The 19,714-nt window shown below is 58.3% G+C and overlaps 1 protein-coding gene across 8 annotated transcripts in view; it reads left to right on the top strand.

Annotated features, from left to right (window-relative positions):
• LPCAT1 (lysophosphatidylcholine acyltransferase 1) overlaps nucleotides 1–18,736 on the top strand; it is a 41,640-nt gene extending 22,904 nt beyond the window's left edge. Inside the window, exons 3-15 of one of the 8 annotated variants that reach the window (XM_082380478.1) lie at nucleotides 175–389; nucleotides 2,644–2,756; nucleotides 4,080–4,140; nucleotides 4,434–4,492; nucleotides 6,076–6,110; nucleotides 7,053–7,107; nucleotides 8,845–8,927; nucleotides 11,273–11,398; nucleotides 11,996–12,149; nucleotides 12,461–12,559; nucleotides 14,753–14,894; nucleotides 16,050–16,237; nucleotides 17,971–18,170. In XM_082380478.1, the coding sequence (XP_082236604.1) occupies nucleotides 175–389; nucleotides 2,644–2,756; nucleotides 4,080–4,140; nucleotides 4,434–4,492; nucleotides 6,076–6,110; nucleotides 7,053–7,107; nucleotides 8,845–8,927; nucleotides 11,273–11,398; nucleotides 11,996–12,149; nucleotides 12,461–12,559; nucleotides 14,753–14,894; nucleotides 16,050–16,234 (1,327 nt within the window). In that variant the 3' untranslated portion in view covers nucleotides 16,235–16,237; nucleotides 17,971–18,170. Of the gene's footprint in view, nucleotides 1–174; nucleotides 390–2,643; nucleotides 2,757–4,079; nucleotides 4,141–4,433; nucleotides 4,493–6,075; nucleotides 6,111–7,052; nucleotides 7,108–8,844; nucleotides 8,928–11,272; nucleotides 11,399–11,995; nucleotides 12,150–12,431; nucleotides 12,560–14,752; nucleotides 14,895–16,049 lie in introns of all 8 variants that reach the window. The other 7 variants (XR_014241394.1, XM_082380475.1, XM_082380476.1 and 4 more) reach the window with 7 other exon arrangements.
• The last annotated feature ends 978 nt before the right edge of the window (nucleotides 18,737–19,714 follow it).

Raw genomic sequence — 19,714 nt, 5'->3', positions numbered from 1 at the left:
GCTCACGTACACAGGCGCAGGGAGGAAAGCACCGCCTCTTGCCCTTCCCTCCTCGGATGTTCCAGTGACAGTGGCGGCAGGTCTCCCGGGATCGGCATAGCCCCTGATGGGGTGCGGGCAGCGGGGCTGCGTCCCCCGCCGGGCCTGGGTCTGACGGCTGCGCTTCTGTTGCAGGCTCGTGGACGTCCTGCTCAAGGCCATCATGCGCACCATGTGGTTTGCCGGCGGCTTCCACCGCGTGGCCGTGAAGGGGCGGCAGGCGCTGCCCACCGAGGCCGCCATCCTCACCCTGGCGCCACACTCCTCCTACTTCGATGCCATCCCCGTCACCATGACGATGTCCTCCATCGTGATGAAGGCGGAGAGCAGAGACATCCCGATATGGGGAAGTGAGTGAGCCCCCCCATCCTGCTGGGAGTGAAACCCCCAGTGCCGGCCAGTCCAGGTCACGGTGACAGCACAGCCACGTCCACACAGCTCATACCCACAGGAAATAGGCACCGGGCCTTGCATCCCTGTTTTCTTTGTTGTGATTTCTTCTGTGATATTGTTGTGATTTTCATTTCTGATTAACACGCAAGTGCCCTTGGCTATAAGGTGTTGAAGTGCTCCTGGAAGTTCTAACAAGAACGTGTTACCCTCGTCACACAGAAGCTCTAGAAGTTGGGGACAACTCAGTAACTGTCCCATTGGGTTAGTTTCTGTACCATAAACCCAGGTGTATGAGCGTCCTGAGACCTCGTAACCCGTCACCAAAGCTGAGGGCTTAAAATCACAGGAATTCATCCTCTCCCAGCTCTGGGGCCAGAAGCCTGCCATCAAGGTGCCCCAGGGCCCCGCTCCCTCCGGAGGCTCCAGGGCAGGGTCCTTCCTGCCTCTCCCATGCATTTACCGACCGCTTCAAATGTCTCGACCACAGAGCCGCCCGCGGCCTTTCAGCGAAGCAGGCATCGGGCCCTTGTTGTCCGGGCTCGGGGCTCGCGGGACACAGACTGCATTTCCCTTCCATCCTCAGAAGCGTGCAGTTCTCAGGTGGGACTCGGGTGGCGTCCCCACAGACACACCGTCCTGAGTCCAGAGAGCCCTCCGGGTTCCCCGCCTTGGGCCTCGGGTCCGTCCAGGAATTGGGAAAAGCCTCCTCATCCGCTTTCTTCTCTTTGCTGTGTAGACAGAGTAGCTCCGACCGGTAAAACCCACCCCCCTGCCAGGTGAGCGGGCCTCCTTCCCCCTCGCCCTCTGGGAAGCGGCGCCGTGCTTGGGCAAGACGCTCGCTGGGCTCACCTGTCTCTGCGCACCGTCCCTCTGGGTGATTCCACCAAACCTCCCTTTCCTTCTCATGGTCATTTTTTAGCAGCATCAGGAGTAATCGGTGAGGAAGGATAAAATAGTTCCAATTTGGTGAAGCAGCAAAATGTTTCAAGACACGGGAAAAACTATCACTGAGATCCACTTAGATTTTATGCGTGCCATGGACCCAGCTAGATAGAATTTTATTCTTTTTTAAAATGCTTTTTCTTTGCTTTTTGGAAGACCTCCAAGAAATAAAAGTCATGGAACATTACTCTTTACAAGTAACAGAAATGCTCAGAACAGAAGCTCAGAGCTCATCTTGGGCCCAGTGGGGTGTGGCCCTGGGGCAGAGCAGGTGGGGACGTGGCCTCAGCGACCCAGGAGGGTGACCGACTGCCACGGCCTCTGCCTGCCATCAGTTCAAAGTTTTCTAAGAAGTATCTTCCCACCTTCACATCCTCGTTCGAGAGGACCAGTGTGCTGGGTGTCGCCATCAGCCTCGGTCGGGAGCCCTGACCTCACACACTTGCGGGGGGCCGTGTGTGTGGTGCTGGAATGGGGTCTGTGTGAGTGTCCTGGGGCAGCCGTGACAAAGCACCACAGACCACACAGCTCAAAACTACAGAAATGTATATTCTCTCACTGTTCCGGGGGCCAGAAGTCCAAAATCAAGGTGTCGGCAGGTTGGTCCCAAAGGAGAGTCCATCCCAGGCCGCCCTCCAGTGTCCAGTGGTCCCGGCTCTCCTGGGCCTCCCCCGGCCATGGCCACGTCACCCCGTCCTTGCCTCTGTCATCACGTGGCGATCTCTCCCTCTCTCCTCCTTACGGGGACACTAGTCACTGATCAGGGCCCACCCGGCGAAGTGTGACCTCCTCTGAACTTGACTGCATCTGCAGAGACCCTGTTTCCAAACGAAGTCAGTCACAGGCACCTGGGCTAGGACGTCAGCCTGTCTCTCTGAGGGACACAGTTCAGCCCGCAGCGAGGCTGGTGGGGTCCGAGCCACGTGCCCCAGGCCCTTCTGGCTCTGGGGCCTCCCCACTTCCCCCCCAGCCCCCCACCGGTGACACGGGTGACCAGAGGCTCTCCACTCCCCATGGGGTCAGCCCCACCTGTCTCTTTCTCCTGATTTGTCATCTGTGGACGCTTGGAGCTGTTACTGACGGGCCCGCAGGCTGCAGGGCTTCTGGCCGTCCTCTAAGTCCGCTGAGGCTTCAGTGCCCCCCCCCATCCCTCGTGGTCCGCGCTGCCTGCCCCACGGCTCAGCCCTCGGGGCACCTCTGGGGGGCTCACCTCTCACCGGGCGCCCTGGGCAGCCACCCCAACACGAGCACCGCCCCCCTCTCTTTCAGCTCTGATAAAGTACATCCGGCCGGTGTTCGTGTCGCGGATGGACCAGGATTCCCGCAGGAAGACGGTGGAAGTGATCAGGAGGCGGGCGCAGTCCAGCGGGAAGTGGCCGCAGGTGCGCAGTGCTGCTTGCGCTCTCAGCAGCTGTTCCAAGAGAGGCGGCCTTAGGGGTCGGAGGGGAAAGAGAAACACGAGGGCTAGAGCTTGCTTTCCCTGGAGGCTGGGTTCCTTGTGTTTCGTTTTATTTTCGCTGAGTGCAAATCCAAGAATGTGCCGAATATCAGGTATTTTGGGTTCTGGCGTTTTAAAAATAAAAGAAATAGGGGAAAACAATCCTCACTTGCATCTCAAGTTCCCGAATCGTCTTTTAAGTTCTGTGTCGGAAAGAGCCAGCTGCCCTGGCCCTGGGGTCAGCGTGGTCTCATGTCTGAATACCGCGTTAGGCTGCAAGGTGTACCCCATGGCTTCTAAAAGTTCCGGGCTTGTCTGGCGTGTGTCTGGTTCCCTCGGGGCATCGGGAAGGCTGCCCCGGGCCGGGGGGCAGGGGCCTCGGCCAGTGTTAGCTGTGGGTGCGTTTGACCTATGCTGTATACGTATAGTTTTTCTTTTCACTTAAGCTGACCTTGAGAAACTAGAAATCCCACAGGACTCTCTGGGCTCTGGCTGCTCAGAAGACATTGAAGGCCTTGCTTGTGGCACCCATGCCCGAGGACAGGCAGCCCCCTGGGGGCTGTGCTTCCAGGGTCTCCAGCTGCCGCCCGCACAAGAATAGGTTGACCCCCTCCGCCATTCAGCCCACCTGCCTGACCCTCAGGCCTGCTGGGGTCGGTCCCGTGCTGACTCAGTGCCCCTTGGAGATGATCTTTCTTCAAGGGCCCAGGATTGAAGGCAACCTCAAGGGCTGTATTTTCCACCACGCAGGGGAAAGTTAGCTTACGTTATGTTGCTGGAAGTCAGTAGGAATTGGAATGATTGGAGGTCCTGGTGAGGCGGCTGATGCTGTGGGTGTTTGCGTCGCTGGCCCGGCCCCAGCCTCTCCCCTACCCGCTCCCCCCCGCAACCCCGCCGAGGCCCCGTACTCAGCCACGGGCTCTCCATCCCGGCGCCTCTGTCCTGCTTTGTGCTCGTGGCTGCCTCTCCAGGCAGCGGGGTCTCGTCTGCACAGCAGCTGCAGGTGGGCACTACGGCCACCTGTTCACATATCCCGCCGCCCAAGAAGGCACATGCTGTTTGTGTACCTGCGTTGCTTCCAGGTTTTGGTCAAACCAGCAGTTAGAAGGGAAATTAATGAAGGCTTCCATATGCATCTTAACTTTTTCAACTGAATATAATTAAAGTACCTAAGTCACATCAGGACTAGAGGAAATAGGTTGTGAAATTGGCCCCTGCGAACTCTGAACTGTCCCTTTGATGCTGATTTTTTTTTTTCCACTTCAAGATAATGATTTTCCCAGAAGGCACTTGTACCAACAGGACCTGCCTAATTACCTTCAAGCCTGGTAAGTAGTTTTCTTAATTATTTCTTTTTCGCCTTGAGAAGGCGAGGGAGACCCTCACTCCCCCCAAAGTGCCTCAGCCCGGAGATGCTCTTGTGCCCGTTTCCTGTGACCCTGGGGTTTTCTCTGAGTGTCCACGGCTGGCACAGGTGTTGAGGAAAGCTGCCCAGCACTGAATGACTGCTGACCGGGAAGGCCTGGCAGAGAAGCCTGCTTTGTTCTGAGCCCCACACGGGAAGTGTGGGCGGGGGACTTGCTGCCACGGAGATAAGAGGCGTCCCTTTCTCCCTCTGCAGGTGCGTTCATCCCAGGCGTCCCTGTCCAGCCGGTGGTTCTGCGCTACCCAAACAAACTGGTGAGTGTCTTTTCCTGGCACGAATGTCCAGTGAATTTCCTGGGCCTGGGAATCGCCCGATATCTCAGGACGTTGTCTCCATCTGCCCTGGCATTCTGGAACATTCCCCAGCACTAGCTCATGAAGCCCCGCTTTCGTGGATCACAAAGCCCTGGCCCTTCCTCGAGCCTGCCGTGTAGGTGTGAGACCCCCGTGTCCTCAGTGGCTCTTGCCTCCCAGTTCGCACTCTGGGACATTTTAAAACTGAGGATATTTAAGTCCCAGAGGCTAACGAGCAGGAGGGAAAGGGATTAAGTGCCTCCATGGTCCCTCTGCCAGGTGCAGAAGGGTGGTCTTGACGGACCCCAGCTCAGCCCGCAGGGTGGGGGGCCTGGGCGAGGTTCTGGTGCCTGTGGGCACTCCTCCGGGGCCGCCCCGTCTGTAACCCCCACGTGACACCTGTGGGCCCCAGGGGCTTTCCGCCCGCCCTCTTCCGGGCCAGCGCCCTGGGGTCCAAGGTCAGTGCACTGACCCTGTGCCCGTGGGTGTGGACGGGCCCAGTGTGAGAGTGCCAGTCTGAAGTGGCAGCCACACGGGCCGGCAGACACAGCCGGTTCTTACAGCTCTGAAGAGGTGCGTTCGCTAGTCAGTTTCTGAGAATGAGAATCCATCACCAGTGTGTAGAACTCTAGATTTTCCCCTTTTAAGTTTGCTCCATCGGCTTATTTGAAGCACGGCACTGGGTTCTGGGAGCGTTCAGCTCGGTTGCCAGGGAGCTGTGACCTCTGCCCTGCGCTCATGGTCTATGCCACGTGCTCTTTGGCTGCCTAAGGTTTGAGCACAGACCCGCATGGAGGGGGCTGGGCTGGGGACTGCATGTGGGACGCCCCGTGGCAGGTGGGTTTCCAGGAGCCATGAGGGTGCGGGTAGGTGTCAGGCCTGCGAGAGAAGGAAGCCGTGGTGGGTGACCGGTGTCAGGGTAGAAGCAGGACGTGTGTCACCCACGGTCCTCACCTAGGCGGCTGAGGATGGAGAGCGTCTGAAATGTCCCCGTGGGACCCCGGGGAGGCACGGGGTGGGGGAGATGTGGCCCTGTGGCTTTGTTCCACGCTCCCTGCCCCCGCCCGGGGCTGACCGTCGGGGGCGCGTCTCTGACCGAGAGTCCAGGCGAGGACCCTGGGGGCTCAGGTGGGTGTGGAGCTGGAACGAGGCTGCCAACAGCATCACCTGGCGAGGTGGTGGTGATGGGCAGGGCAGGGCCTGCAGAGCACAGAGCAGGTCCGGGCGTGGACTGAAGTTGCCCCGGGCGCCCGGAGAAGGAGGAGGCAGAAGGGGGGCAGGACGGGGTCTTGGGCGGACGCTGGGATGGGTGACCCCGGGGCTGTGGGAGGAGAGGTGAGCGAGTCTGGGGGGACCTGCGGTGGTGGGCTCCCCCTTCTCCCCTGCCCCAGAGGGGACGTGGGTGGTAGGGAAGACAGCACCTCTGGGGTCCCAGGTGGCCAGGGCGAGGGCCGGGGCGAGGCCGGCATGCCCATGGGCGGGGAGGAGGGGCGCGGCACACACAGGGCTTCCTTCCTGACTCATCGCTCCTTTCCTGCCTCCAGGACACCATCACCTGGACGTGGCAAGGCCCCGGAGCGTAAGTCAGACCCCGCCCTGTCTTGTTTGTCCTGTCCTCCCGGGAAAGCAGGCCCGCTCCAGTGCCCGCCGTGCTGCTGACTTTAGCAAAGGCAGAAACGGAGCGCAGGGCCACTGCTCCTGGACAGCAGTTCGGTTCGGCCCAGGGAGGCTAGCTGCACGAGGCTGGCCTTCTTCACGCTCCTGGATTCCAGGACTGAAGTTAAGTGCCCTAGGCCCTGGCGGGAAGGTAACCGAGAACCTCTCTTCCCGCCTGTGTCTGTCAGCTCGGCGATCAGCTGCACATGGTCGGCCCCGGAGAGGAGAGGGGAGCATGCGGCCTCCTCCCGCGCGGCTGCTGGGGGCGTACGGGGGTCCAGGCGCCGGCGCGTGGGCTGGCGTTCGGAGGCGGAGGGCTGGGTGGTGAGGCCACGCAGAGCCCTCCGAGGGCCCTGGCGCGTCCGAGTGGCGGGGGTGGCATTGCTGAGGCTGGAGGGCGGAGTGGGCGGAAGCCGGGCAGTGTCTGGGAAGGGGATCCTTCGGGGTCCCGGTGGCCTGGGCTTGGGGCTGGCAGGACGGAGAGCTGAGGCCGGGCATGGGGATGGCATGATGTAGGGCCTGGGACAGCCAGGAGGGGACGGGGTCAGGTAGACGAGACTTCCTGAGCGGGAGGACAGACAGGGCACAGCGGCTTCCAGGGCACAGCCAGGCGGGTGTGCATGTGTTTAATAAGCTCAGTGGAGACTTCTGTTAATCAAAGTAGCCTTGTCACTGGGTGGTGTGTTTAAGGTTCAGATTTAGGCTGAGGAAGGCTCAGCATCCCCTCCTGAAGGAGAATTGCCTGCTCGGTGGTGCCCTCTGCAGGGGAGCGGGGTCTGGAGACTTTGCTCCAGAACCAGAAGTAGTTTAACTAAAAGGAATTGAGAATCTTTTAACCAGTGCTGTAAATCCGTTCATTTTTAAGGTTGAAAATCCTGTGGCTCACGTTGTGTCAGTTTCACAATCAAGTGGAAATTGAGGTTTGTATAGATACAGTGTTACACAATGTTGTATGGGAGTTTATACAGATGCGATGTTATACAATGTTATATTGTCTGTATTGTTATAATGTTATATTGTGGTCTCTATAGATACAGTGTTACACAATGTTATTTTGATGTCTCTATACATATAATGTTATATGGATACAATGATATATAGGGGTCTCTGTAGATCTATTATACAATGTCATGTTGGTATCTGTACAGATACAAAGTTATATGTCATCTGTCTTGCTTTGAACTTTTTCCATTTCTCATGGCTCCTTAAAGGTGCTTCCCAGGGGTTTTGCATCAACTTTGTGTCTCTTGCATGACTTTTTATCCATTCAGATAGGATTTTAAAAATCAACAGGAAGCTAAGCCCATCCTTCTTTTATTATGGTTAGCATAGCTTAAGGGCATATACAGTTGGCATACCTGCAATTAATGATTCTTTTGGCTTATATTTTTACCCAGTACTAACACTGCTGATATCGTACTGCTGAACTTATCATACTGTTATCCTGTGTAACACTTGGTCAGACCAGGTAGACTGCCTCCCAGTATTCAGCCCATTTCCAAAGTCACAATACCTGTCCTCTCTACTCAACTAAATATGGTCACATTCATGCAGCCTGTAAATTTAATTGAGTGGATGAGGAATAGAGTTTATTTTCTTAAAAGGGGAATTAACTTGCTACTCCTACACCTGAAAATGAGAGCTGAGTCTTACACAACTTAAAGCATTTCATTTGCTACCTTCTGATAAATACTGCAGAGTAATACTGAATTTACAAATGAGCCCGGCTTTCAGCCAGGTTTTTCACTTCAGTAGAACATAAGCCACTTAATTATAAAGGACTGGGCTGAAAGGGCCATGGCCCGAGTCCAAGGGTGGCTGGCCTGCAACCCAGGATATTTTATGTGGCTCGTTCGCTGGTGGCCGGGAGGCAGCAGCGGGGTGAGGCTCCAAGGAAGGTGCTCTATTTCAGACTGGTTTCTAATTTTTTAAGAGTCGGAAAGAAACTGTGTGGCTTTGTGAAATCACTCTAAACTCTTTCTTTGTGTCACTCCTACAAGATGCCAGTGCTAATATGAGGAACTGTTGGCAACTTACAAAGTTTTTAAAAAGGTAGCAGTAAGTGAAAGACTAGAATTATATGATGAGAATTGATAGGATTTGGGGATGTTCCTGTATTCTTGAATATCCATACTGAAGAAAAGGGCTCAGTGATGGTCTTTTTCCTTTTCTACAGTGGGGGGTTGGCACAGGGGGGTGTGAGACGTACTTATTTAAAACACGCAGAGACACACGTTCCTGGCACAGTTTATTATATTCTCCAAATGCAGTAGTTGTCAAAAAGCTAATAATAGTCTTTCACGTGGAAATAATTTGTCGTGTTACCCACAACACAAAACTGAGACTTTAGAAGTGGAAGCACACGTGCGATTCTTTTGGTTCTAAAGACTAAGCCCCTGTGTGAAGTCATAAGCGCGACTCGCTGGCTTCCGTGGCGGAGGAGTGGTGCTCCCGGTGAGGAGAGGTGGGTTGTGAGTTGACACACGTGTGTGCCTGTGCACGCGCGTGCGTGCATGGGCAGCAGTGACGACTCCAAAGACGATCGCAGTGGAGGGACAGGTCTTGATTTGCCCGGGAGGAGGTCATCATCATGGTGGTGGTGGGGCGAGGGCAGTGTCCTGTGCTCACGCAGGTAACCGGCGTCTCTGTGTGCACAGTTCCTTCCCGTGTACACCCCCTCAGAGGAGGAGAAGAAGGACCCCACTCTGTACGCCAGCAACGTGCGGCACGTGATGGCAGAGTGAGTGAGCGCCCCTTCCGCGGCGGGGTGGCGGGGTCTGCGGGAAGCCCCGGTGCCCTTGGCCTCCCTGAGCGTTCGTTACTCAGTGTCCCCGTCTGCCAGTGTCGTGGCCTTGCTGTAAAACCAGTCAGCGGCACCGGGGCGACGGCTGGAACCAGCCTAGGCTGAGCATCGGCCAGACTGTGCTTGGCTGCGTGCTTTGTCTCCTGATTCTGTTGGAGGACATTTCTGCTTGTTCAACATTTGGAAGATGGTTCATTGCCACTTAATTCTGCACATTGCAAACGTCCCCATTAGCCAGCCGTCCCCAGGGGGGCTGCGTCCGTGCGCGTCCCTTGGAGACAGGCAGCGGGGCCGCGGGCGAGAGCACTGGCCTGGGTCGGCGCGTCCTCGACACTTGCCATCTACCCAGACCGCGTTACTAAGGTTCTGACAGCGTCCCGCCGAGCTAAGTGTGGTATTTCTGCGCTTAATCTTGCGCTGCTCGTACAACAGTGTGTGTGTGTAGCTGGGAATATTCTCACCTCCTATTTCCCTGCAGTCCCCGCTTGTTTCAGGCCCTGGCAGCCTCAGCCCAGGCCCCAGGTGCCTCACCCCTCCTCTCAGTCCCAGCCTGTCCCGGGCAGGTGCTGCCTCTGAGTTCGGCCGCGGCAGTGCCTTGGAGGGGTGCTCGGACGGTGCCACCTGTGGGGAGGCGCACACAGCTGCCCTGCTGCGACGTGGGCGCTAAGGGAAAGCCCACCTCCTCACTGCGGGTGCGTCGTCCCCGCCTCAGTGCACTCTGTGAGACACCCTGAGCCGAGTCATGCGTTTAACCTCAGCCAGGCGTTCAGTCTGCCCAGGCGCCCTCAGAGTGCTAGGCGCTGGGAGCCGAGTCCAGCAAAACGCGCCCGCTCCCCTCAGGCCCCCCTTCTCCGAATCCCACATGCGGACACAGAGCTGCCAGGATGCGGGAGATGCTCGACTCCCAACTTTTGGGAAGTCAGGGCAGTGAGTGACACCCTTGATCAACCTCTAGATGAGAAAATAATATCCACAGAGTCGCAGGCCTGACAGGCTAGGTGTAATTTTTTTTTTTTTTAATTCATGTTCAGACAAATTAACTATTAAATATTTTAAATATGTATCCTAAAGAAACTTTTATCACGTCATATGATCTGTGTTAACAGAGACGCGTCATGTTCAGTGGAAAAGGGCAGAAACCCATCGAGTCTCCCCTTGCCTCACAGCCAGAACCACGGAGGTGGGCCGTCAGTCACCTCCCTGGTCTTTAGTCACACCGGGGCTGCACCTGGGAAGGGCCGGGGTCCCGACAAGCTTTGCAGGCGGCCCCTGAGCCAGCCTCGTCCCCCTTCCTGTGGATAGCCCGGGAGCTCCTGGGGCAGTTCTGGCGTCTGTCCCCACGCGACCAGGCCTAAGTGCTCTTAAGGGGAATTTAGCAGCCTCGGAAAGAAGCCTTCAAAGTCGCTGTTTCCTTATTACCTGACTGCACACAGCATTGCCATGGCAACAAGGAACTATAGCTGTGCCCCAGTACCCGCCAGGGACTGGTTCCAGGACCCTCGGAGACCAAAATCCAAGGATGCTCGAGTCCCTTATGCGAGACAGTCTAGTGCAGCTGCCCTCTGTGTCCTTCGATGTGGAACCACGGATCTGGAGGGCCGACTGTCCCATCGAAATGAGTAAACGCCCTTTCAGTTACGGAGGCGGGGTTGGGGGGCAGTTTTCTATATGTGGTAGATTTCCTACCGTGAATGCGGTTTCCGTAATAGTCAGGAGGAGGCTGTTTTTCTTGAAATCTGACGCCGCTCTGTGGAATGACTGGGTTCTGACTGTCCCTCTGACTTCAGGGCGGTGCCAGCACAGAGAGCAGCGGCCCCTGCTGCCCGCAAAGATGGCTTGAGCTGAACTGACCACTGCTGCGGGCAGCGTCGTCCTCTTGAAGGCGCTAGATGCGCGCTAGTTCCCTAGTGGGCGGAAACCACAGTGATGCCAGGCTAACCCCGAAGCTGGGGCAGCCCCGGGTTCCAAGTAATTGAGGTTTGGGGTCAGCTATTCGGCCTTTATGTTTAGTACTGAATATGGTCTTTATTTTGTTTATTTATTTGTTTGTTTGTTTCTATTTTGGCCGCACCTCGAGGCATGTAGGGTTGTTCCCCGACCAGGGATGGAACCCGGGCTGCTGCAGTGAAAGCGCCAAATCCTAACCACTGGGCCACCAGGGCACTCCCTGAACGTGGCCTTTAAGCATCACCCTTCCGCCCACCTCAGCATCCAGAGCACTGGCTCTGCTGCCCCGAGGGGCCGGAGGGGGCGGCTGATGGCGGTGCCCTCCTCTCTCGCAGGGCCCTGGGCGTCTCCGTAACTGACTACACGTTTGAGGACTGCCAGCTGGCCCTGGCGGAAGGCCAGCTTCGTCTCCCCGCGGACACCTGCCTTCTAGAGTTTGCCAGGCTGGTGAGGGGCCTGGGGTGAGTTCCCTGGTCCTTTCTCTTGAGCGCCTAGTTGGAGGCAGTGCTCCGGTGGGCGCCTGTGACACCGCAGTGAGATGGTTCACAGAGGGGAGAGGCTCTGTGCCAGCCCGGACACCCACCAGGACGCCGCAGGGTCTCTGCCTGGGCACTTGGTGACTGAGCTGGAGGTCACGGGTGGCGGGCAATCGAGTTAATTAATGGTGCTTTTCCTGAGGTTTGGGTTTGTTTTTTTTTTCTCTTTTTTTCAAATACCAGCTTCATTCCACACAGAAGTAAGTGTCTTAAACCCTAAATGGTCGGCCCTGGCTGTCTCTTTATGGACGCCCCCCTGCCCGCCGTCCGCCATCCCCTGAGGACCTGCCCAAGGGGGGGCCCCTACACCCACAGGGGTGTCAGTGCTTGTGCGGATGCTCACACAGGGCACACTCGTGCCTTCAAGCTCCTGGAAGAGCCTCTTTTCTCGAGGACTGACTGCTGCCTGGTCTATGAATCGCTTTAATGTTTTGTTGGGTCTTAATACATAACAGTAAATCTGCCATTTTCAGCATTTTGTAATTTTATTGAAAAAAAATGTTCCCCCCATTTTTTGTTTAGGCTAAAACCAGAAAAACTCGAACGCGATCTGGACAGATATGCAGAAAGTGCCAGGATGAAGCGGGGCGGGAGCTTGACTCTGCCCAAGTTCGCGGCGCAGCTGGAGGTCCCTGAGTCCGAGGCGCTGGAGGACCTGTTTGCCCTGTTTGATGAGGTAAGGCCTTGGGGGGGGTGGGTTGGGGGCAGCTGTTTCCCTTGTGATAGAAATGTTCTTCAGACAATTTTGGAAGCAGAGAAGGGGAGACCAGCCCTTGTTGCCCATCCTCCCAGCCACCCAGTCTTTTGGGGTATTTTCTCCCCAAAAGATGCTGTCAAATGCACATAGAAATTTGGCTTTAAATCAACGTTTGCTGATAAACACGCCTGTAGTTTGGGGTTTTTTTAAGCGGGTTGCCAAAAGGCCTGTGACGTCACACCCATGCTCGGGAGGGGGCAGGGCTGTCTCCTGAAAGCGTCTCTTCCCAGAGAGGCGGCGGGGAGATGGACATGCGAGAGTACGTGGTCGCCTTGTCTGTCGTCTGCCGGCCGTCCCAGACCCTGGACACCATCCAGCTGGCGTTCAAGGTAAGCGTGGCGTTTACGTGACTTTTAAGCTGTGGGGTCAGTGAGACCTGGGTCACGTGAGACCTGTGATACTTTTTAGTCCCTTCTGACTTTGGTAAACTTACCGTTTGCCTGCTCTTCTCACATAAGCCTGTACTAGCCGTCGTTTGTAAAAAGGCCCGCAAACCTCCTCTACTTGATTTCTCCCTGGAATCAGAGTCCTCACTCATAAGAAGAGTGTGGAGAAGGGTCTTCCTGAGTCCTGGATGCCTGAGCAGGACCAATGGGTCCTATCTCCCAACACGGCCTCCCCATCAGCCTGTTGACCAGAGGAAAGCAGGGCTTCGGGACTAAGGAGCCGCCTGCCCCGGCATAGCCCAGAGCCAGGCCGTTCACCATGGGTGCAGTGAGTCTGGGAGACTGGGGAAGGCCCATGATGGGGTCCCGGCCCACCCGCAGATCCACCTGGCTGTCCTCAAGCATGGCCTCACCTGGTCAGTCCCCTAGGATGAAGCTGGGCACGCTTTGCCACCTTGAGACATTCTGTCTGTGTCTCACAGGTGCAACTCACATTAGCCAGAGTCACGAAAACATGACGTATAGCTCAGGAAGCCGCTGTCACTCACTGCCGGGAGAACCCCTTCTCTCCCTTCTGACCCCAGCAGACCCTCTCCATGGCACACTGGGAGAGTCCCCCTCAGTGCAGGGCGACTTCTGCGGGTCAGGCCAAGGGGGTTAATCAGGTGGCGGCAGTGGTCCTTGGTAGCACCCTGTCTCAGAAAGCCTGTCCCCTCCTCCGGCCTTGGCGGGCGCCTCCCAGGGTTGCCCTTGGGCTCATCGCCCCTGTGCCGGTGCTGCCTTGGCCACGCCCCATCTGGTGGCCCTGCAACAGCTTCTCTGACGTCTCCCGTGGACTCTGCTACCACGACAGTGGCTGGCAGGGAGGTGGCCAGCTTGTTTCTCAGTGAAACAGCTGAGCATGAGCATGACCACCTTCTAGCAGCGCTCACAAGGCCCCCACCTGAGGGCAGGTGCAAGGGCTGCGGGGAGGATGGCACCGCTTGTGCCACCTTGTGGGTCCCAGCACTTCTCCACGACGACCTCCCCTGCAGTGACCACCCCTCACGGGCCCCCTGGGAAGGCAGACAGCCCCGTGCCCGGGCATCCCCATGGTGGTGCCGGTGTGTCCTGCTCATGTGGACATCCCGCCGCAGGAAGCCCACCTCTAGGCAGGAGGGCAGAGTGAACGCTCCAAAAAGTCTGGGGGGTTGGGGAGCAGGTTGGTCAGGGGGCCCCCAGCGTGGGGAGGAGAGCCCACAGACAGCGCGGGGGTGACGGCCTCCAGCTCTCCTGCAGCCCCTGGTCAGGCTGGGGGGAGGCAGGGACCACTCCTCCAAAACTGGGGCAGGAGGAGGAGGACGCCAGGAGCTTACGGCGCAGGATGGAATGCGGTCGTGTGCTGGTCTCAGCCCGTCGGTAGCCAAGGTTGTGGCTGGACCGGCCCCTGTGGTTCTCAGTGTGACTGCAGTATGCCCTCGGCGACAACCATCAGGGAACTTTGAAAAGACAGGTCTATTACTCACAGGTCCTGGAGGGCACACGGCGCGCCCTGGGTGCAGCGAGGTCACAGGTCACGGGGAGAGAGTGTGGATCTGGGGCTCTGCCTTTGTCGGGGTTGAGGGTAGGGGCCTAGGATTTTGGGGGTTCACTCTTTCTTGGCGAATTTAAAGCGTAAGAGTGGGAATTAGGGCACGGGAGAGGAGAAGCAGGGTCACTGAGGTGGTCAGTTACGTGGGTCACCCAGGGCCTTCTGGAAGGGGGACCTCACGGGCGGCGGGGCGGCCTGGCTCCTTTCCTGGCGGTTTCACCGGTCACCGCGACTCGCAGCCGCAGTGTGTCCATTCAGGTGGGCATCCGTGAAGTGGGCACCTCGCAGCCAAAGGCTGAACGCCAGGTCCTCACGTTGCAGTGTATATACCACCCTTTCCTGGTGGATTTAAAACACAAGAGCAGGGAACTGAAGGCTCTCGGCTGCCACCCTGCCCGAGGTACTCAGTGCTCCCGAGGGCTTGGTCGTGCAGCTGAGTTCCCGCCATTCTGAGCCTGTGGTATCTGGGCCGGCCGGAGAGCTGGGAACGCCAAGGAGGAGAAGCAGCTGCCCTGGACAGTCGGGGCTGGCGGGGCCACGGGGTGACGCCTGCCCCTGCCTTGCAGATGTACGGGTCGCAGGAGGATGGCAGCATAGACGAGCACGCCCTGTCCAGCATCCTCAAGACCGCCGTGGGAGTGGCCGAGCTGACCGTGACCGACCTCTTCCGGGCGATCGACCGAGAGGAGAAGGGCAGGATCACGTTCGGTGGGTGGCTGGGAGCTGGGGAGGACGCCCCTAGTGCGAGGTGGGGGAGGCGCTGCCCCCTGCACTCTCGCCAGGCTCTCCTGAAACCTGGCAGGGCTGTGGTGGGAGCTTCCTGTCTCGCTTCTGCAGGCCATTAACAGAAGCACGTTCCCAGCCCAGCTGTAAAGTAGGCGCCATCCCCAGGGCTGTGGCCGGGCTGAGATCAGGGTCCCCGGTGCAGAGAGGGACTCCGTGCCCGGCCCGTCAGGACCGACTCCTGGGGCGTCTCCTCTCCCGGGGTTTTGGCTGCGTCACCTGTCGCCACACAAAGCGGGACAGCCGAGCTCCTCGGGAGCTGGGACCGGAACCCGCCTGGGGACCGAGGCCGGGGCGGTGGGAGCAGCAGGGGCCCCAGAAGGCGGCCGCGCAGCGCGCCGGCCCGCGTGCGCATCTGAGGCTGGGCCTGTAATCTCCCTAAAGGAAGAGGAGACGTTTGCTCAGGAAAGGTCATTGTGCGCGTTGTGTTTGGATGGGTTTTTAAATCGCATCCAAATGTCAGGCAGGCGCCGCGGCGCGCTGGTCTGGGTGTGCGCGCGTGTCTGCGCGAAAGGGGGCCGTGCCTCCCGGTGAGCGGGTGCTACTGCTGAGCCCTGACCGACCACGGACTCCCGTGGAGGCGGCTCCGCTCCCAGCGGGAGCACGGCGTCTCCCTGCAGCCGCTGGGGCTTGCGGTGCCCTGGGCCTGGGCCTCTCAGCATCACCGAGCCCCCAGGGTGCCCCAGCGCCGGCCCGAGGGTGCTCCCCACCCCGGCGCCGGGACCCGGGGCCACCGGGAGACACACAGCCGCGCAGGCCCCACGATGGCTCGGGGTGGCTCTGCGCGCCTGGTGTCCCCACGGCCTAGCTGTGTCCGTCGAGGCTGCTGCCTCGGGGGCACCAGGCTGCTGCCGGATGCTGAGCACCGAAAGCAGGAGCCGCCGAGAGGACGTGAGAGCCGCCCTGGTCTTCACGGGGACTGGGGCGCAGAGAAAACGGAGGTGCGGTGCCGCGCGGCCTCCCGGGGGTCCACGCAGATGCCGCGACGCCCCAGGGTGTGAGTGGGGCGCCAGGGAGAGACCCCGGACTCTAGACCTGTGCCACCGCAGGCCGGTAACCGAGGTGCCTTTGTCTTTCCAGCCGACTTCGAGAGGTTTGCCGAAGCGTACCCCGACTTCGCGGAGGAGTACCTGTACCCCAAGCAGACGCACTCCCAGAGCTGCGCACAGACGCCCCCGGCTCCCACCCCCAACGGCTTCTGCGCCGACTTCAGCCCCGAAGACTCGGCCTCTGGGACGGAGGCTTTTCGTAAGAAGCTGGACTAGGACGTAAGGTTCTGGAGAGACGAGGCCGCTCCCCAGCCGCCGCCCCGTTCGCCGTGACAGCATGCGGGCTCCACGCTCCCACACGTGCTGTCCCTTTCCCGCCCTCGGGCCCGAGTCCTAGAGCAGCGCGGGCCCGAGGCCGTGGCCGCGTGCGCCCTGACCGGCGTGGTGGGCTCGTGGGGGCGGCTTCCGGGGCTCCCTTCCAGGCGGCACTCGGGGGCCGGCCCGGGCGTTGCTCTCTTTTCACCTCGAGCCTCCGGTTTTGTTTCCATCCTCTCCCACCGTCCCTGCTGGTCCGTTCCAGGCCGCGCAGGCCGGCGGCTGCCACACGCACCTGAAAGCGGGACGTGTCACCCGCGTTTCGATTCCGGCACAAAGTCTCTGCCGACCTCGGTGGAATCGGTGGGCAGAACCGCCATCTGATTTTTCAACGTTTCTATATTTGCAGGAGCTCATGAGTATTTTATAAACTTCATTTAGATACTTCGGGAAACACTCAGCATTTTTTTTACGAAAAGAGAATTGCTTTTCTACTTCATCTTCCTTTGAGGGTCAGGGGATGTTTATTTATAGGCCCTTTTCCTGACAGACCCCGAGGCTGTCTGGGGCTTTGAGCTAACTCTCCCTCCGGCCTCTCTCGACCAGGGAGCTCCTCTCCATTGGGGCACCCGGCCTGGAACCACTTTTTTGCCTCCTCGGTCCTTTACAAACCCCCTCTTTTTATACCAGCCTGGGGTTTGTGTTTCCATGTGACGTGATCTACTTCACCAAAGTGTCAGCTCCAATCAGAGCATTGAATGTTGGGGAGATGAGGTGGGCCGAGTGGAAATAGGGGGGGAGTTCCTGTCTCCCGGGCCGGGGGCCCCAGGGGACGGTGACGCTCTGGAAGGCCCCGCCCGCACTGACTGTCCCCCCCTTCGCACCAGGGTTCTCCGGGCATCTGGAGCCGGATGAGCCTCGGGGAAGGAGGGGGTGGGGAAAAGCGGCGACAGGCATTTGGGGCGCCCGGGAGGCCTGGGGGGCTCCAGTCCCTCTCTGTGTCTGGGGGCGTCGGCGGGGGACAGCGCCACCGGGCTCGGGGTGGGGTTCCAGGTGCTGCCTTCACTCTCATGAAACCACCTTGATCCATCTCCTTGTGACATGACTAGAAACCTGTCCTCAAAGCACAATGACAACCACACACTGAGTTTGTTCCCTGAAGCAAAGCCTCTGGGTCTGTTTGGGAAATTGTTTTTGAGTTTCTAAGATGATTGGATTTTCTCTTGGGGGCATCTCCATAGGAAGTGACCACCAGAGCCAGAAGTACAGGGAAAATGTTTACTAACTTCCTGAGGCTTGGAGATGCGCGTGTCTACAGTTAGACGTCAGAAAAGGAAACACCCTTAACTTCCGTTCATTCCGAAGCCCCTCCTGCCCCGCGCAGGGTGCGGGGTGACTGACATCATTCCAGGGCGCTCGCCCGTCAGGCACAGAGCTTCCCGCACGGCCTTGGTAGCAAACGGGACTGATTTCATGATCGTGGGATGCGTGGAGTTTCATTTTTAAAAGAGAAAAACCCACACCTGGCAATGAAGGAGGTGAACAAGCTGAGATGTTCTGAGGAAGGGCCTGGGCCCCGCGTCTGTGGATGAAGGGTTTTTGAATGAAATGCCACTGTGCGTTTTCAGGAAAAAGTCTCTGATAAACAGACACTGAATGGATGTTTGTTCCTCCTGATCTTGTTTTCTCTTTCGCAGCGACTTAGGGTCGCGAGCATCCAGAACTGTGAATGTACAGAGCTCGGGACTGAGTCCCCTTGTGTGGGCCCAGGAGCCACAGAGGCGCCCGCCGCCTGCACAGGCCCTGCCCGGCGCGAGGGGGGTGGGACGGGTGCCTCCAGACACACTCGGGGTTTTCAATGGAACGAATAAAACGCAAAGTCTTACGTACTTGAGGACGTATTTGTTATGTGCGGTTTTGTTCATCAGAAAGACAACAGCAGACGTGACGCAGGGTGTGACGGGAGAACCAGTCCCGCTGGGATTTCTTAGTGCTTTTCCAGGACATTGGGGAAGCATCGTAATTGAACTTCTGTAGAAAAAGCTTTCTGGATGGCAAAGGGAGGGTCGGAGGTTTCGCTGGCACGCAGACAGCGGCTGACGTCTCACAGAACTCAGCCTCGTAGGCTGTTTGCCGACCTGCTGAGTTGGTTTCTATAATTTCTCTGCGAAACACGCACCTTCTACGTACGCTTTGTCAAGCAGAGAGAGACAGGAATCTTGAATTCGTCCTATTAAATCAGTGAAGGATTTAGAAATAGAAGTGAAAGAAAGAGCTGATGTACTGCAGTCCCAAAAACTATATAGGAGAAAATTGAGGTTGTGTAGCCAGCGGCTTCCGGATGGAGTGACACAGCATCGTGTTCGTGTCATAAGTCAGGGAAGCTGGAGAGGGAGCCCGTGGTCTGACCCCATCGGGGCGGCGGCGGAGGAAATGCACCAGAATGACATTCATGCACCAACAGGGGTAGGCATTGGCCCTTCCTAACATAACAAATGGGTGTTGCCTTTGAAATTGGTTAAAATTTGCTCAAGTCTTTAAGTAAAGAAAAGGGCCAAAGCAAGCCAGGGTCTGGACATTTCACATTCAAAGCTGGACACAGCTTCCCAGTCGAAGGAAGGGGACAAGCAGCCTCTGGGAGCTGGTGGGGGGGGCGGGGGGGGCAGGAGGGGAGGGCACACTGCCCTGGGACCTGCCGCGGCTTCTGGGGGTTCCCAGCGCCCCAGAGGGGACGGGTGTTAAGGAGCGGTGGGCGCTCAAGGTGTTCCTGGTGGCGACTCCTACAGAAGCAGAAGGTTCACCTCTGCCCAGCCCCCTGCCCCCATTTGCTGATCCAACCGGAAGCCTTCCAGCCAGTAGGACAGTGGCAGCCCCCGGCCCCCTCCTGGGGCAGAGCTCCGCACGCGGGGATGCCGCCGAGAGCAGCAGGTGGCCAGTGGCCCGACAGCCCATCCCTCCAGCCACGCAGCACCCAGCCTCACTCCTTCCTGCGAGGGAGTGACGCACGGGATGTCATGGTCACTTCTACAAACACAGAGGCTCCACGTCCTCCCAGAAAGTAAGATCCCGGGAACCCGCGCGTCCACCCTGGTGATGTTCATTCTTCTGGTGCTGGCAGACACCCCTCGATGCTCTGCCACACGGAAAACTAGGTCTTCCCTAGCTCCCAAAGTGCCCGCTCCTCACCACTGCCGTTCCCTGTGTAAACTGAGGGCACACACGCACACGCACATGCACACGCACACACACATACCAGGCAGGAAGGCAGCTGCAAGGGCGCTGCTGTCCTCACTTCCGGGGCCGGTTGTGTGGCTGAGGCCAATATTTACGACTTCCTTCCTCCCTCCGCCATCCCCCTCCCCCGTCCCCCGTCCCCTGTCCTCCCTCCTCCGTCCCCCCTCCCCCCTCCCCCCTCCCCCACCCCTGTCCCCTGTCCCGTCC

Source organism: Balaenoptera borealis (assembly GCF_965194805.1).
Source record: "Balaenoptera borealis genome assembly, chromosome: 2".
Taxonomy (NCBI): Eukaryota; Metazoa; Chordata; class Mammalia; order Artiodactyla; family Balaenopteridae; genus Balaenoptera; species Balaenoptera borealis.
The sequence above is the reverse complement of the archived record's forward strand: the minus strand, read 5'-3'. Positions and strand labels throughout refer to the sequence as shown.